Source organism: Cladophialophora yegresii (genome assembly GCF_000585515.1).
Source record: "Cladophialophora yegresii CBS 114405 chromosome Unknown aczIN-supercont1.3, whole genome shotgun sequence".
Classification (NCBI taxonomy): domain Eukaryota; kingdom Fungi; phylum Ascomycota; class Eurotiomycetes; order Chaetothyriales; family Herpotrichiellaceae; genus Cladophialophora; species Cladophialophora yegresii.
The window spans coordinates 4,104,775-4,121,089 of NW_006913047.1; the positions used below are offsets into that span (position 1 = coordinate 4,104,775).

Below are 16,315 nucleotides of genomic sequence, written 5' to 3' on the forward strand. Positions count from 1 at the left end.
CAGAGCAGACCCAAACACGCGGCCACGTCTGGCGAAACTACTATCAGATCTCAAGTTGGCTCGAGGTCGATCACCGTCTCGAAATGCCTATGTTGGCATATTTCGTGACACATTATTATTCATGAGTTCGTCCGTACGAGGTATACAGGGTAAAGTCTGAAAGAGGAAACATCCTTCTCCCAAAGCGCCTGTCCGCCTTACACGGTCCTGTGGGTTCGCTCAGACCGAGTGCTCATGCCGACCGACTCCTCGCTCTCGTCGTAGCTGGGCAGTCCGCCGTCCTTGTTCCTGTTCCTGACGACCTCCTCCCTCCTGCCTGCCCCCTCGCTCCCTCTGCTCCTCACCCTTCTAATCTCGAACCCGACCACGAAGAACAGGTAGAGCAAGAACATGGTCGCGGCAACGACACCATAAGCGATCTTCACCTTGGTGGATGTCGCGTTCGTCTGGAAAGGGCTGAATGATGCCAGACGGATGCCTAGGCCGCCATTGATCATGCCGAGCACGATCAGACTTCGCCCGAGCCAGAGGTGGATGTGGCCTGGGACTGTCCGGCCGGGAGGTTTGGTGTGCTTGCCACTATGGACATTCCGGGCGCGTTTTTTGTAAATGGAATGATGGATGCCACCGAACTACAGTAGTTTGGCGTGTTAGCATTGGAGCAGACATTGACGGAAAGCGTCGAGTTCGAACTTACGATGGGTTGGAACAAGGCCAACGCCAGGATCGCAACGCCGAGCCGCGGGTGAGGATCGCTCCAGACGTCGGCGTACTGGTCCAGCTGTTGGGCGATCCAGATGCCCATCCCGACGGCAACGATGTAGATGACATAGCTGAGAATTTGGCCAGCAGCGTGGATTTTCAGCACGATCGGATTCTTCAGGTTGAGGCGGAGCAGGATGGCGAAGGACGGGATGAACATGACCCAGACGAGCGATGCCAGGACGGCATGGGCGATGAGGATCCGAGTTGCGTTGCTGAATTGGGCAGCGTTGTTGAAGAGCTCTGTTTGGGTCACGCTGTTCGAGGACGAGCCATCGCTGCTGCCACTGTCGTCTGAGCCATCACAGTCGCTTGCCCATGGCGGGCAGCCGTCGCGGTCGTCGTTGCCGCCCCACCATCCGTAGCCAGGCTGAGCGTGAGCAGCTGTTGCCAGCAAGGCTGCGGCGTACAGAATGACGGTGATGCTTCGTGCCATAATCAGCACTTGAACGATAGTCGTGATCAAGACGCAATGCTGTTCATACGCAAAGGGAAAGACATGAGGAAGAGAAGACGTAAAGAGGATCCAAAGGTTATACTTACTCGTACCGTGTGTCTAATGTCCGGGGATCAACACCAGGGGGTGCTGGGGGAAGGATCAGGCTGCGTGTCTGTGCCGCAGTCTATGGAACACAAAAGCTGTGCGCACGCATACCTCCCAACCCAGAAATAGGAGCAGCGTCCCTCGCCCACAAATCAGCGTTGGGCATGCACGGGCGATGAAGCTTCGGGCTTCTTGGGGCCGCGTAACGGGCCTCGTAGGCGGATTAGGGTGCTTGTTTGGCGCCGTGTAATTGGACGAGGCGCTTGTGGCAGTGTCTGGCCTGAAACCCGCTGTCCAATGTCCTTGCTCTGACGGGCTCAGCAGTCCGATCCTCCGACATGCCTCAACTACCTTTTATCGACATCTAGTTTGCACAAATGCAAGTTTCTTTCGACTCTTGCGAGGACTCGGCGGCGTCGAAGGATTTCACCAGTGCACCCCTCAAGAATACAATCCTGCGGACCATTGGGACACCGGATGTCACGGCAGATACGGAGTACTGACCTCTCAGTTCAGCATGTCTCTCTGGCATTCCATGCTACAACGCTGGTGTCATGGATCGGCCATAGAAGCCAATGCGCCAGATTGGTGGAGGATGTGCAAGTACAATGAAAAGAGCGGCAGCAGATGAGCGTTCAACTTCACATTGATGCGTGGAAAGCGACGAGATGTCCTGCCGCTTTAAGCAAAGCACCAGGTTTGAGCATCTTTGAATGGCGATCGGCGCAAGCATCCAGCCCGCGTCGATCTCCTCGCGCCTTCTTCGTTGATGCGCCGCAATACGTGCTGGCCGCAGTGAATGAATGAAACTTTTCCCTCGCAAGCGAAGCCGTGTTTGCCTCAGTCCCTCCTCTGCCCCACGAACTGTTCTGTTCACATGTGATCTGATCTACCTCGACGATATTCCTTGCAATCTTTCTTTGTCTCGTCTCAGCAAGACCCTCCGTGGCTGAGACCATTTCAGGCTTCTTCCACCGCCATCTGGTTCAAAAAGACCTTTCGCCAACCACATATGGTACACCCGGGATGTCAAGCCATCGCTGATTGGGAAAATTGAAAATTTTGGTGCAAATTGTCGTCATTTGCTTGAGTGCGTGCCGTCATGTCATCAGGATGCTCGCTGCGAGATGCCTCACATTGACAATCCATGGGACCATATTTTTGCGTGAGTTGGAAGAGAAAGGAAAAGTGCTGGTTGCTTCGTCAAGGCTGCTCTTGCACGCTCCCTAGTTGGGGCAAGCGGACTGCAAGTGTCCCGGTTGCTTGCCTGCGTCATTCAGTCAGAAAGAGGTGCATACGAACGGGTCGGGATTCTCACATTTGTAGCAGATGCGCTCGGAGGTGGGCTCGGACGGACAATCTCGGGAGAGATGACCTTGTTCGCCGCAGTTCTGCAGAGGGTTGTCAGGATGAGGCGGGTTATCTTTCAGGAAAACGACCCACATAGCACTTCTGGACCCGACCCTGCGTGCAGTCACTGGCTTGCTGTCAGCGGAATGAAGTCTTGTGTTGAGATGGTCGTACGTACCGTGACATGTGACCGATGCCACCACAGGACTGGTTCACGAATGTCAGCCTCTCTCAAAATGCACACCAAGACAGGACTCACGTAGCAAGTCTGCCCGCCGCCGCCGCGGCTGTAGCTCCCGCCACCAAAGCCAGAGTTGCCCCCGCTGGTACAGTCCCTGCAGTGCATTAGCTGATATATCACAACCAGGTTCCGAGAATTTGCCTACCGTGCTATGTGGCCCTGGCCGCCGCAGCGATAGCATTCTCGACCAGCTCCACCACCGTAGGAATTACCACCGCCATAGGCATTTCCACCGCCGGCGCGATAGTTATTCCCGCCAGCGCTGCCCCAGCCGCCGCTCGAATCCCCGGCAGGAGCAGCCTGAGGACAATCGCGCGCAAAGTGACCTTCATTCCCACCTGCGCACAATGAGGTTATGTTCTCTTCAAGTTTTTGTTTCAAAAATTTGACTGACACTTGTAGCATGACTTTGGCTTGGGAGGTGCTGAGCAATCTTTGCTGAGATGACCTTCGGCTACGGGATGTGAGTACGCGACATTTCTCTCATCGAAATGTGGAATGTACCTCCGCAATTGTAGCTGGAGGGTGTCAGTGAAATGAGAACGACGAAATGCAGGAGTCCTCCCAAGAATCGACTCACCAAGTTGGATTTCCTTTCTTGGGGCAGTCCCGGGCCTGGTGCGAAGAATCGCCGCAGTTGTAACAGCCTCTGTCCATTTTGTGGATTGGTATTCTTTCTTCTCTAGGCGATCACCTGGAATTCATCGGTCAGTGACTTGCGAAAAGAGACCCGGAATGGAGCCAAGTTATGCCCGTACTTACCGCAAAGAGCAATTTAGGAAGATAAGATGAAATTGAGACCTTCACGACCAGGGATTATGCGCAGTGATTGTTTCGTCGAAATTGTAAAATAATGGTGCAGCTGAACCTGCGCAGAGGGATGGCAATGGCTAGCGCGGATTGGCAGAAAGGCAGGAACAACTATTCGCCGAGGTGGTGGAGGTGGTGAAGGTGAAAAATTCTCTGACGTCATTGTCGAAGTGAGTGAGACTTCACTCGCTCGGCTCCGCGCACTCAGTGCGAATGCTCGAATCCGCATCCTGAACGATCGCTATTTTGTGCCCCACATTCCAGCTATTGCAAACTGCGCAAACGTGGCAAACACACAAGCCACCACCACTGTCTCGAATTCCCCACGGATTGGCTCGCGGCAACGGCCCTTCCCATTGGGCGCGCATATCCACGGTCATGGGTATGGTATCTTATTCGTCAACCATTGCTTGGCTTACTTGTCACCCAGAATAAGTCTAGACAACAGCGAGCTGTTAATGTTGCAGGTATACCGTGTGGTGCTACTGGGGCACAGATACATTATGTGTCAAGTGGCAAAGGTAGATGTAACAAGAAGCTGAGGGCTCCTTGGGCAATACCTGGTATTCAGCAGTCGTACTCGTACTTGTAGGGTAGGAGATGAAGCCTTTGCCAGGCAACAGGTAGCACTCTTCTTTAATCATCTTAACGTTTGACAATGCTGTTTGGCCGAGCATTTATTTCAGCTTTATCTAATCGCTACGTGAAATCGTACAGAGCCATTACTTGTGTGTGGTCTGCTGTCTCACCCAGCACCGCGACCTGCTGCTCATCGAATCCAACCCAACGCCTATTCAGCTCGAGTTCACGTTTCATCTCAGGCAGAGCAAGACCCAACCCAGATCCCCGTCGAGCCAATGCGGCTGCAATACTAGACAACGCGTCGACAGCTCTGATCCGAGTGCTTGTTTTGGCTGGAAACCCCGTCATCACGTGTTCTAGTTCCCATACCCGTACTTCGTCTCCACGAGAGCTGATTGACACAGCCTTGCCCCTGTTGTTGACCTCTGCACCGGAAACGGCAGAAGTGTGGCCCCAGAGCCGTCGCCCTGGACCGATCTCAAGACGGTCGTGGTTCGAGGTCACGAGGAAACTCATCATGGTATTGTCCGCCAACGTGCCGATCAGGTATGGATGCTCATAAGAAAGAGAAGTCGGTGGACTTCTCGTCTGAGGATGCACTGCTAATGGCATGGAGCTTGTGAATCGCGTCGTCATATTCCACTTGTTCTGTCGTACAGACTCCCTGTCTAACGCGGTCTCGAGGCTAGAGGCCAGTCTGCTCTCGAGGATGCGTCCAGTCCCACTCAGTCGGATCTCTTGCAAACCCATACACCACCCAGAATGGAGCCTCTCGAAAGCGTACGCAACCGCAGCAATGATGCCACTAGGCGCGCGTCGGAGAGATACCGATATAGGCGAAAAGGAAGCATCAGACTGAAACCGCGCAACCGTCGATATATCCTTGCAGCATGAGGTCGGGGAGTCTCGGGTAGCCAGATGGTAAATGCTCAAGAATTTGGTTCTAGAAACTGTCATTGCGAAGGGATGGGAGAGGGAGACGGCTAGCAAGGGTCCGTCGGCAGATAGATGAGAGCAATGGAGCTCAAATCGGTCTCGTTCATAGCCGTAGACTAACCACGAGCCATCTTCGAAACCAAGCAAAACCCTGACCTGTCCGTCCACATTCTCTGTAGACAGACAGGTCGCTGCCGATGTCGCGTCAAGGGGAAAGTGTGCTCGCAAGGTCCTTGTCCCCTGTTTCGACGACCAAGCTCGAAGCCCTGAAGGGTCGACAGTAATTATGACGCCGTTGTGCACCTTGGCAATTACAGGCCCGGCAGGCGGGCGTGCCACTTCCAGTTCGTGAAGTTTCGCCTTGCCATTTGACCAATTCGTTTTGGTTTTGAATCGACTCTTCCAATCAACTGACTCCCCATTGATCGCTACCACTGTAGGCGCTCTCAAACGAGGCCGGGTGAACGTATCAAGGTATTTCGTTTTCCAAATTCCCCCGTCCGCGGCAAGGGCCCGCATGCGGCGTGACACGCACTCGGTCCGCAGTAATTCTCTTGGAGGTAGATAGGAAAGGATCCTGAGGAGGATTTCGTCGCTGATGTCGAGCAGATTTCGTCTGGAGCCTGTGCGACTTCGCTTTGCGCGAGCGCAGTCTTCGCCGACATCCTCATCGCTCCTTCTTCGTTTGGGCATGTCGACGGTGTTGGTTTGAGGTCGATCGGGAATGTGAGGTGGCTTGAATTCGGCATCGCAGTGGGAGAATGCACGGAGACGAAGGTTCGCCTCACAGCCTCGCGCCTGCCCCACGAGGCCCACTTTCCGCCGCCGGATAAACATCGGGCCAGACGCGGTCGGTTGTGTCGGTAGAGGACTGTCGACAGATACGGAGTACTATTACCTGCTGTACATAGTTCACGCAACAAAAACATACATAACATGTCTAGCTCCGCCGGCTCGTCGCTCGCATCGACGTTGGTATTAGCGCTTACGCAGAGTGAGGCACTCCAGCGGCAACTAGACGACGCCAATAGACTCATTGACCGACTAAAGCGGGAGAATGAGCAGCTTGGGCAGGAAGTGAAGGAGCTACGCCAGGCTCAAACCCAACCGCAGACACCTCACCCAGATCTTACGATCCAGCTTGACCAACTGTTTCGCAAAGATGCAGAGAAACAGGCAGAGATTGACAGTCTCAGAAAGCGTCTAGCACAACCTCCACATGCGCGGACACCAAATGCCTCGTCGCCAGCTGTTCCTGAGGACGACCAACCACTTTTGCATGCGTCCCGGAAGCGAACCAGAGTCAGCAGCCCGGGAGATAAAACCTTGCGTGAAATTGACGCGAATTCGTCGCCGGGTAGCCGGCCTCAGCAACGCCGAAAGTCCAAGGGAATGTCCAGGGACAAAGCGACTGGGGCTATTCCGGTTATCGCAGAGGATGGTGTCGACTGTAACATTAATGATGCGAGGCGAGAAACAATGCCACCTATAGACACCAGCAGCTCACCCAATCAACGTCTCCAGGTATTGCTGGCCGCACCCAGCGTGGCAGCTCCAGTAACAAAGGAAATTCCTCGTCCTCGGTCCACGAAGAAGACACCCATTTCGCATAAAGGAATAGAAAACAATGAATCGCTTCGGCGGCGCCCGCTCCATGGCCTCAACCTTTCCGATTTCAGGGTCAATCCGAAATATGCTTCAGGCTCAGATTATCCGTTCCGGGAGGTCATTCGAGATAAGGAAGCGAGGAAGTGCTTGCCGGGCTGCAACAAGGCGGAATGCTGTGGGGCTTCATTCAAGGCGTTGGCGATGACGCTTCCTCCGGACCCCAAATTATCAGAAAACGACTTGTTGCTTGAATTCTTGGGACCAGGGTCGGAGCTGAAAATCAGCGGCCTGACACCGCTGGCTCGAACCAATCTAGTGCATGAAGCTAGAGCGAAACGGCTAGCAAACGCATATGGCAGGATGCACAGGGCGAATTTCGAACCACCGTCATCGCCACCGGCTTTCTGGAATGTAGATATTCCCAGCACCCAGGAGCAGGAGGCGATTCGAGGACCGGCTAGGGCGAAGGAGAGGGAGAAGGTTGAGAAGCGATATCAAGAGGCTCTGAAAGGCGGTCGCTGGCTGTTCGCAGATGAATGAGAGGATATCAGGACACCAGGGTCCGGTCGTACCAGCTATTGACAATATGACAGGCACCCCCCGGAAGACAAGTGCTATTAAATGTGAGCCGGCCGAAGACGACTGCGGACATAGTATCTGCAGACCAGCGAGCCGCAGTGTTGGAGACAATCAACCGAGTAAGAAACGCGGCGCCGACTGGTGCTCGAGTTGAGAAAGAGCTACTGAGATCTGGGTCACGACTTTCTCTTCCTAGGCTACCATCAAGTCTCTCCATATCAATGTGAGGCTTTCCAGGAGGGGACTAGCACGCGCAACTTCACTGTTGCTGTCACTGCGCCCACACCATCTCAGCAGGATTGGTTCCAAGTTCATGGCACATCCCAGGGAATAGCCCTCCTCATCCTCACTCTGACACACTCTTCACGCCCCTGCCACCACTTCTGCTCCGACACCTGTTCGCCTCAATCGTCATGCTGGACCTCTTGCCCCGGCCGGACCGACCGCCTCTTTGACGCCCGCAGGCGCTGCGCTGGTAGACGTCCATTCGAAACGATCTCCAGTTACTTCTCAACTAAGAGTACACAAGATGAACAAAGTTTCGAGAGCCGAATTGACGCACCCACTTCCACCAAAGTCCTCGACGGTTGGTAGTGGCCCTTCATCAGCTATGCTGAACCTTACACCCAACAACGACCGAACGTCTCTCCCATATAGGAGCATGCCGTCTCAACCATTGCCATCTACTCCGAGGATGCCGAGGAGTCGAATACAGACAGGGATCGATGTGCTTGACTGGGGCCAATTGAAAATACCGGGCGAGCTCAGTCTTAGCTGGTACACCGACAACCTTGGCGCAGTGATTCCAGACAAATATCATCCGAACAGGAAAGACATCACGGACCCCTTCCACAGAATCCTGGACCGAGCTTCCAAGTATCACAATGACACACGGCCTCCTGGAGTGGAGGCGGTGACGATCTACGAAAGGCCGAGGTTCAGGACAACCTGTCGACAGCTAGCTTCCCTCATTCCAGCTGAGTACTTTCCACCGGAAGGGAGCAATATTGTACGATTCTTAGAGGGGGTTACAGGCTACACAAGAGAAAAAGCTGGCATGAACCGTTACACCCTTCCTCGACCAAATCGCAGCTCTTATATAACCCCAACTTTGGCGGCGGGCACACCGCAGTCTGCAGGACTTGCGACTCCTAAGACGCGTCAAGCCATAAAGGAGGAGCCTGCTCGGGACTCTGCCGCAGTAGCAGTGATTGCTGGATTTTCAGAAGAAAGTGCTATAAACCTAGATTCGGACGAAGAAGCGGACACCATCCTACCATCGGTAGAAAGTCCGGAGCACACCAAGAAGACGAAGAGCAAGGCTTCACCCAAGAAGTCCAAGAAGTCCAAGAAGTCCAAGAAAGCCCCGTCCTCAACGCCACGCAACCAAGCTGCCGAGGATGAAAATGTCCCCGAAGTCGCTGGGGTGTGTTCTGCAGAGAAGTCTAAGAAGACCTTGTGGAAGAAACGCAAGTACACGCAAGGTGCTGAAGATGCGAACGACACTCAACTCATTGAGGTTGCCAGCCCTGTCGAGAAGAGAGAGCCGTCCGCTTCAAAGAAGCGCTCAAAGAAACTCAAGAGGTCAGAAGAAGCTGCCGAAGCTGCGGACGATTCCCACGCCACTGACTTTGTTACCCCTGAAGAAGCCGAAGACCCTTTCAAGTCTAAGAAATGCTCCCAGAAACAGCAGAACAACGGGCAAGTCACTGAGAGTGTCCCCTGCGGGTCTACTAAGCCCTCAGCTTCAAACAAACGAAAGAGGCCCAATGAAGTCGCCCAAAGTGAGGATGAAACTCAACTTACAGCCGCCGCATCCACCCAGTTCCAAACATCATTCACTACAAAGAAACAAAAGCGTGTCGGAGAGCCAGCTGGAATCGAGCCCCTTGCCAATTCAATCGATAACGTAGACGCCACGGCATCCCAGAAGTCCAAGAAATCCACATCAAAGCGCAAGAAACGGGACTGTCCAAGTGGAAACAATACGGAAACCGAACAGGCTGCGTCCGTACCAAGCATCCCGCAAGCGAAGGCTACACTGAAGTCACGTAAGCTCAATGTACCTGCCGAACCGAGCTCGCCTTATTTGCGTATCGAGCGAAAGCGAGAATCCCTGGTACGAGCGGACGCCTTGGGCATCGAGGGATACATCATCCGAGTCCAGCGTCGAGAAGTCTCCCGTTCCAGTCAAGAAAAGCACGACCTTTACCCAAGGTGCTGTCGACGAAGATAATTCCGCCGATGAAGCTGTCGACGAAACCAGCTCTTCTGACGAGGATGGGGACGAGGACGAGCGACCTCGGGCGACTGTGCGCCGCAACACCGATAAGATGCTGACCGAAAAGCTAATGGCAGACAATCAAGCGCTGGTCGAGAAGCACAGAGAGGAGATGGCCGTGCTCAAGCAGGCCGCGAAGGAGAGACGTCAGAGAATGAGAGAGAGGTCCCAGGCGATGGCCGAGGGCCACCATCGACAAATCGCCTCCTTGAGCTCCGATCTCACGAGGCTAAAGGACAGGAATCAGTCCCTCGAGGACCTGTTGTGCAAGGGAGCCGGCCTCAGTCCACTCGACCTGGAGCGAACCTTGGTTCGTGTCGGAGAGGGCCTTAACGGTTATCGACGAGCCTTTCAGATGGTCCACAAGTGCGAAGGGAGTAAGATCAGGCCAGGGGAAACCAAGGGGTGCAGGTCCAACAACAGTCAGTTTGCAACACCAGCCACGTCAGTAAGCCGCACGCCATCGAGTCTTCGGAACGTCGCCGTCGAACTGCATACCGAACACGGGCCATGCGCTATGTGCTGATACCACCGGACGCATGACTCTGGCCTGTGGTTGAAACGTTGGAATAGGATCAGAACTGATCAACATACCGTAGCGAGCAGAGAAGACCTGGGGCACAAGTCTGGAGACCCTGAATATGCACCGCCCGTCGCTAAGCGTGTCGGCTACTCTGAAGTGGCTTCAGATACTCATGTACTGCATTGTCTGACGTAAGCTGGACACATCATGCTACCTATGAGCTATCAATCCATGCTGCTGATGCTCGGACCGTTCCAAAATGTTGATGCGCTTGCTTCTTTGTGCCAGCGCCTCCTCCGCCGTATGTGCATAACACAGTCATACACGCTGCAAAGTTGGGTCGAAAGGATGTCGTGCAAAAGAGGCAAGCCGAAAAATAGATGACAATGACCCGGACAATTGACTCGTTCCTGTTGGAAGAAAAGATGAGTGCCGCCAACAATGCGAATGCAGGATCCGGAAACACCCGCGTCCTTATGCCTCTGTACACGGTAACACACTGATGACCACACAACGTCCTATCATCCCATATGTACTCTTGTTTCTCTTCCTCCTTTTTTCTTACGTTCTTGCGCCACGCTAGCGCACTCAGCTATCAAAGATCCTGCTCTTGTTGTTAGCAGCCGATTCTTAAAAGGACCAGATCGAGAGATAGCTTACGGGGCAAAGACAGGAATGCCGCGTGATTCAAGTGAGTAGACAACCCGGCGTGTCACGCGCGGGTTTGAGATCACAAAGACAGCCTCCGCCGCAGACTTCACATACAATTCGTAGGTGTGCTTGACTAGGTCCGGCCTCCCAGAGACAGTAGTGTTGATTATCATCGCCTCGGGGTCCGCCCTGAGCACCGTGTCTACCACATTTTTCGAATAAGTGACCTCCGGGGTTGGGGTACTCCAGAGTATCCGGCAGCATACATCGCTCTGGCTGAGTAGCGACAGGATAGGACCAATACCTGAGCCTGTGGCAACCAGGACGAGTTTTCGGAATATCGGGGCCACGTGCAGAACTCCCAGAGTGGGGATCCCTCTCACCCACAGGCTGGTTGGAGGAGACCTGATGAGCCGGGATGTCCAGTCGCCGGCCTTCGACACAAGTACCGAGAACCCGGGGCCTTCATCGTGGGGGATACCTGCAAATGCGTGCCACTCCAGAAGTGGACTGTCTGAGATTCGAGGAGCGGCACAGAGAGGCAGCTTGGTATATGTGAAATGGAGCCGGATGGCGTGGTCGGATAAATGTTCTGCGTTCACCTTGACTTTCCTCAACCACACCCAAGGTAATGCGATGGAGATGGTGGCGATCAGAAGGGTCCAGAAGATTGGGCTTCTCACTACGACCAGGCTGGCCGGCTCCGGCGAATAGACGTCGTGCACCTTGGCGTCCGTCAAGAAGGCGAATTCGACCCAGAATAAAGCCGTTGCGGTCCATCCTGCAAACCGGTGTACTAGCTCAAACTGGTTGTGCATTCTTGCCCGTATGGCAGGATGCGCCATTGCAATTATGGAGAGGAGCAGTACATCGAGGAGAACGGTGATGATAGGAATGCTACTCTGGTGTCTCCGTATCCTACCGGATTGGAATGAGTTGACAATGGATACGTTGAAGAATGCGAACCACACGGTAGCCGACATGGCTGCCCCACTGTGTACACCACCGAGGTGATATATCTTTGCAGATAACCGACGGATGCGTAAGGGGAACCACTGAGGACACTTGCCGAAGACCCAAAAGAGCGTGTTGATGACGAGCTCTTGTCGCATCAGTACACTAACGGTGAGGTTGATCGACACGGCAGACGCAGCGCGTTCCGGTGACATCGAGACAAGCTTGTGTTGTGCAGCCAAGATGATGATGGCTATGATATTCGCTGTCAAGATGAGGGCGTTGAGGCGTCGATATACGGAGAAGATGGTCCACCGTAAGTTACGCAACGGGCGGGTGTACTTCTTGTCCGGCATCTGCATCCCGGGTAGTGGGTTCTTTTCGAGGATGAGAGAACCTGATCTGGAAGACCCTTGATCATGTGCTACCGGAGTGTTATGCTGGGCTAAATCTGAGTCCGCCGCAGAGGACGTGGTAGGACGTTCCTCATCGATTTGTGATATACAATAATTCGGATCGTCGCTCAGTTCCGACTGGAGACCTCGGTCCTTGGTGACCACATCGTCGCCGTCGCCGTCGAGCCGGATGTGGTGTTGGTGAGATTCGAGTGTGGGAAGAGGAGGAACAGCACTGGCTGTCATAGTGGAAGATCTGCGTAAAAGTATTAGCAGAGGTCTCGACAATGCGCGTTTGCAATGACCCAAAGGGTCAAACGCGACCCCCAGGGCAGAAGGGCTCGTTGTGAGCCATCTCCAAACCCAATGGCAGTGTGCCAGTCGGACTCCGGGAAAGTGAGCTGATGAAGCAATCGCCTTGCGTCATGCTCACGGGCGAGATATGGAATTTTCCTTGGAGTCAAGAATGTGCAGGTCGGGGATGATGCGGTTGGATTGTGGGGAGATAATAGCAGATGAGTGCTTACTAGGTGTCTTCAATAGAGTGTGGATGCTGAGATGTCGCTGGAAGCGTCCGGGACAAGTCGAGATGAGATCATCTGTATGAAGGTACCGTCGTGCCTTATAGTAGTGCAAAAAGTACTGGAAGCGGAAGCGGTCGAGGCAGGGACATAGAAGTGATGGTTTCTGGTTTCCGGACAGGTTAATCAGACAGGATGAGCGTGTATGGGATATAACTTTTCTAGAATCCCCAGTGTGATCGAGCAGTGGCGAGGTCAACCGGCGACTGACCCGGGCAGTGAACTAGGGGAGCGTTGCGACGGGTGTCGGAGCTGAGGAGTTGCAGGTGACTCGAAAACGTGGGCAATGAGAAATCATGCGGCCGATCCCGAAGGATGACAGAAACACCGTGAAGCGGCGAGCTCGAAGTGTATCCGTCCCGTGGTAAGCGAGCCAAACAAAGGGAGCCGGTGAGATGCCTTGAGTGAAGTCTGTGATCGGGCTGCCGGGTGTTGGTGGCAGTGGAAGTGATGGTGCAAGCCGTGAGGGAGGTTTGTGCGCATTGCTTTCCGATGCCTTGGGTTCATCCTCGATTGGGAATCAGCATAACGCATGCCGTCGGAGATCCCAGGAACGATTGACCCACGACCTTGGGTCGCGGCGATCGATCTGGTCGGGGGATAAGAAATGGACCAGTTGGGATCGCACTTCCGGTAGCCAATTGATAGAGTCTCCAATATATTGAATTGAGGTCCAATCCTTCGGTGATTCCGCAGGCACGGGCTGCAAGCATCGCAAGAAGTGATGCCTTGACCGAGGAAAGACCAAACCAAGGGCGCTTGCCGCTCAGCACTCCCCATTCTTCGACGTCCCCCATCACCGCAACCTCAAGCACGACATGCCCAATGCCACTGCTCAATATTCCCACCTTCAGCAGGCAGAATACAAAGGGGTTTCTGCACTGACTAATCGAGCCGCTGTCAGAATGGTTGTGCAGAGCAGAGGGAGGCCAGGCGAAGAACGATGTTGGCATGAGAAACCCACCATCCCCATCTCAACGTCAACCGGTGAGCAGGTCGATGGTATTGGTTGAGACTGGTCTTGCTTCTTGCGCATTATGGCGGTGACTCGGTCATGCGCTGGTCTTGCTGTAGCCCCTCATATCCGTGATGGTGCTGTCCAAGCTCGAATCCATTCACTCACAATGAAGTCCTGTTTGTTCCAGCCCCAGTAGCAGCTGCCTCTCCGATCGACCGGCCTTCTGCTCGGCTGTTACCCATCACCTTCACTCAGCTGCGTTTCACCTAGCGCACGTTGTTCTCCGTCCATTGCGCAACCACTGCCTGGGGCGGCTGTACCATCGAATGACCACGTACACGACTTTCTTCATCGTGCTGGATAAAGCGTGCTCTTTGCAGTTATTGTCCTACCTGACGATCCATCCATTGTGACACCTGTCTTGCGTCTCTGCAAGCCACCGTTACACAATGTCTTTCTCCAAGGTTCACCCCACTGTTGTCGTCGATTCTGTCTGGACCTCGTGCAAGTCTGTCCCGATTCCATCGACCGACATTCTAACATATACCTTCGGCAATCTCAGTCGATATGACGACGATACCCCGGTAGGCCGCCTGAGCTCCTGCATGTATGCGTGTTGTTGCTGACCCTGCGCCCTCGTCTGTAGATCTTTATCGACGCGAACCATCCGAGTCATAGGATTTCCGCCAAACAAGCTCTGCGGACGGTTCGTCAACTGATCAAGGGCCTGAAAGCGCTTGGCTTAAAGGAGGGGGAATGTGTGTGCCTGCACGCCTTCAACAACGTATGTCATACTTCTGTTGCTCAAGGTCGGCTGCTGCCGTCTTCTGCGCTTCATTTCATGCTGTGCGACTTGACTGACCAAGGCTATGTAGATCTGGTATCCCTTGATCTGGCTGGGAATCATCGGTTCCGGGGGTCGTGTCGTCGGGTCCAATCCCAGATACGCCAAGTCTGAACTGGTTCATCTGCTCGATCTGACCAAGCCAAAGTTCGTCTTCGCTCAGATGGACTGCATGGATCCAATCGTTGAAGCAGCTGCCGCCACCCAGTCCAAGATTGACCCCACCAACATCTTCAGCATTGACCCTGTGGAGGACTACGCCCGTGTTGCGGCCACGATGGAGGCCGGGTCACCCATAGTGGGTGGCCCATGCAATGTGTTCAGCCTGCCCAGAAGCGACATCCCGCCTATTCGTGGTCACTCCAGCTGGCGCACGTTGCTGCTCAGAGATGAAATTGATTCGCCTCTTCCCACAAATGACGGCAAATTCAACCAAGAGAGTATTGCAGTGTACTCACTGACTAGTGGTACGACTGGCCTTCCAAAGACTGCCTTGATCTCACATCGATCCATTGTTGTGCAGACTGCGCTGCTAGAGGATCAATTAGGCGCCACACCACATCAAGTACGGTCACCTGCCCCTCGAAGGATCATGGAACCCTTACTGACACCTGCCACAGCCATTACAGCTTGTCTGCCTACCTGTCTTTCATGCCTTTGCATCACCCCTTGCGTTGGTATTACCACTCCGAGTGGGCATTCCGACATTCTTCCTCCCCAAATGGTCCCTTCCGGAGTATTTGAGAGCGGTCGAAACTCACGCCATCACCGATGTCCCGGTGTGTCCACCAATTGTCAGTGCTTTGACCCAGCTTCCGGTTTCGGAACATCCCCGACTCAAGAGCCTCCGACATGTCATGTCTGCCGGTGCCGCTTTGCCTGCGACGGTTCAAAACAAATTATACCATGTGTTGGCGCCTCAGGCAGTGGTAACCCAAGTTTGGGGTACCACAGAGGCAGGATGGCACACTTTCGGAGACCTGCAAGAAAGAGATCGTTCGGGAAGTGTTGGCCGATTGCTGCCACATGTTCATCTGAAGCTGGTTTCAGAGGACGGAGACCTCGTAACAGAAGAGGGCAAGCCAGGCGAGGCGTTCATCAAGACGCCGATGCTATTCTCAGGGTACCTGCAGAACAGCGAAGCGAACGCAGATGCTTTCGACCCTGAGGGCTTTTACCGGACCGGCGACCAACTGTATGTGCAAGATGGCAAGCTGTATTACACCGACAGGATCAAGGAAACCATGAAAGTCCATGGCTGGCAAGTATCACCGACAGAGCTGGAGAGCGTCCTGATCCAGCACCCGCGGATTGTGGATGCGGCTGTCGTCGGCATCACTCGAAACAACTTGCTCGGCATCCCCGAAACATTCCCGACTGCTTATGTGGTGCGCAGCGCCCTCGGTAGTGGACTCCCACTGACAGAGCAGGAAGTGAAGGATTTCATCGCCGCCAGGCTTATCTCATACAAGCGCATCACAGGCGACGTCAACTTCGTCGACCAGATCCCTCGATCCTCGGCTGGAAAGATCCTCCGCCGGAACCTACTCCAGACGGCACGATCTGATTGAACTCTGGATGCTGAGAGTGGAGGAGCCAATCCTGTTGAAAGCTACTTAGTGACCCAGCTGGGTTCTGTGTCTGTGAAGGTGAGGGAAGGGATAAGTGGCGCCACCTTTCACAGAGCGGAGTCTATCTCCCTGGAGCTGTCACTTA

The 16,315-nt window shown here is 54.1% G+C and overlaps 7 protein-coding genes across 7 annotated transcripts; 3 read left to right on the forward strand and 4 right to left on the reverse strand.

Moving 5' to 3' along the window:
• Nucleotides 1-197: 197 nt before the first annotated feature.
• Nucleotides 198-1,198, reverse strand: A1O7_05238 (uncharacterized protein; the record flags this gene model as incomplete). Its single annotated transcript, XM_007759248.1, has 2 exons — nucleotides 198-632; nucleotides 698-1,198. 2 exons carry the CDS (start codon nucleotides 1,196-1,198, stop codon nucleotides 198-200), a joined length of 936 nt encoding a protein of 311 aa, XP_007757438.1.
• Nucleotides 1,199-2,532: 1,334 nt separating this feature from the next.
• A1O7_05239 (uncharacterized protein) lies at nucleotides 2,533-3,352 on the reverse strand (the record flags this gene model as incomplete). Its single annotated transcript, XM_007759249.1, has 7 exons — nucleotides 2,533-2,573; nucleotides 2,625-2,697; nucleotides 2,750-2,783; nucleotides 2,835-2,863; nucleotides 2,916-2,991; nucleotides 3,043-3,235; nucleotides 3,292-3,352. Coding segments are annotated over 7 exons (507 nt in total), but the record flags the coding sequence as incomplete, so codon positions are not given.
• A 1,054-nt stretch (nucleotides 3,353-4,406) lies between these two features.
• Nucleotides 4,407-5,918, reverse strand: A1O7_05240 (uncharacterized protein; the record flags this gene model as incomplete). The annotated part of the gene is made up of 1 exon (XM_007759250.1): nucleotides 4,407-5,918. One exon carries the CDS (start codon nucleotides 5,916-5,918, stop codon nucleotides 4,407-4,409), a length of 1,512 nt encoding a protein of 503 aa, XP_007757440.1.
• Nucleotides 5,919-6,161: 243 nt separating this feature from the next.
• On the forward strand, nucleotides 6,162-7,373 carry A1O7_05241 (uncharacterized protein; the record flags this gene model as incomplete). The annotated part of the gene is made up of 1 exon (XM_007759251.1): nucleotides 6,162-7,373. One exon carries the CDS (start codon nucleotides 6,162-6,164, stop codon nucleotides 7,371-7,373), a length of 1,212 nt encoding a protein of 403 aa, XP_007757441.1.
• A 733-nt stretch (nucleotides 7,374-8,106) lies between these two features.
• Nucleotides 8,107-10,219, forward strand: A1O7_05242 (uncharacterized protein; the record flags this gene model as incomplete). The annotated part of the gene is made up of 2 exons (XM_007759252.1): nucleotides 8,107-9,463; nucleotides 9,492-10,219. 2 exons carry the CDS (start codon nucleotides 8,107-8,109, stop codon nucleotides 10,217-10,219), a joined length of 2,085 nt encoding a protein of 694 aa, XP_007757442.1.
• Nucleotides 10,220-10,872: 653 nt separating this feature from the next.
• Nucleotides 10,873-12,462, reverse strand: A1O7_05243 (uncharacterized protein; the record flags this gene model as incomplete). The annotated part of the gene is made up of 1 exon (XM_007759253.1): nucleotides 10,873-12,462. One exon carries the CDS (start codon nucleotides 12,460-12,462, stop codon nucleotides 10,873-10,875), a length of 1,590 nt encoding a protein of 529 aa, XP_007757443.1.
• Nucleotides 12,463-14,204: 1,742 nt separating this feature from the next.
• Nucleotides 14,205-16,170, forward strand: A1O7_05244 (uncharacterized protein; the record flags this gene model as incomplete). Its single annotated transcript, XM_007759254.1, has 4 exons — nucleotides 14,205-14,339; nucleotides 14,402-14,539; nucleotides 14,631-15,164; nucleotides 15,220-16,170. The coding sequence occupies 4 exons, from the start codon at nucleotides 14,205-14,207 to the stop codon at nucleotides 16,168-16,170; spliced, it is 1,758 nt and encodes a 585-aa protein (XP_007757444.1).
• Nucleotides 16,171-16,315: the final 145 nt, after the last annotated feature.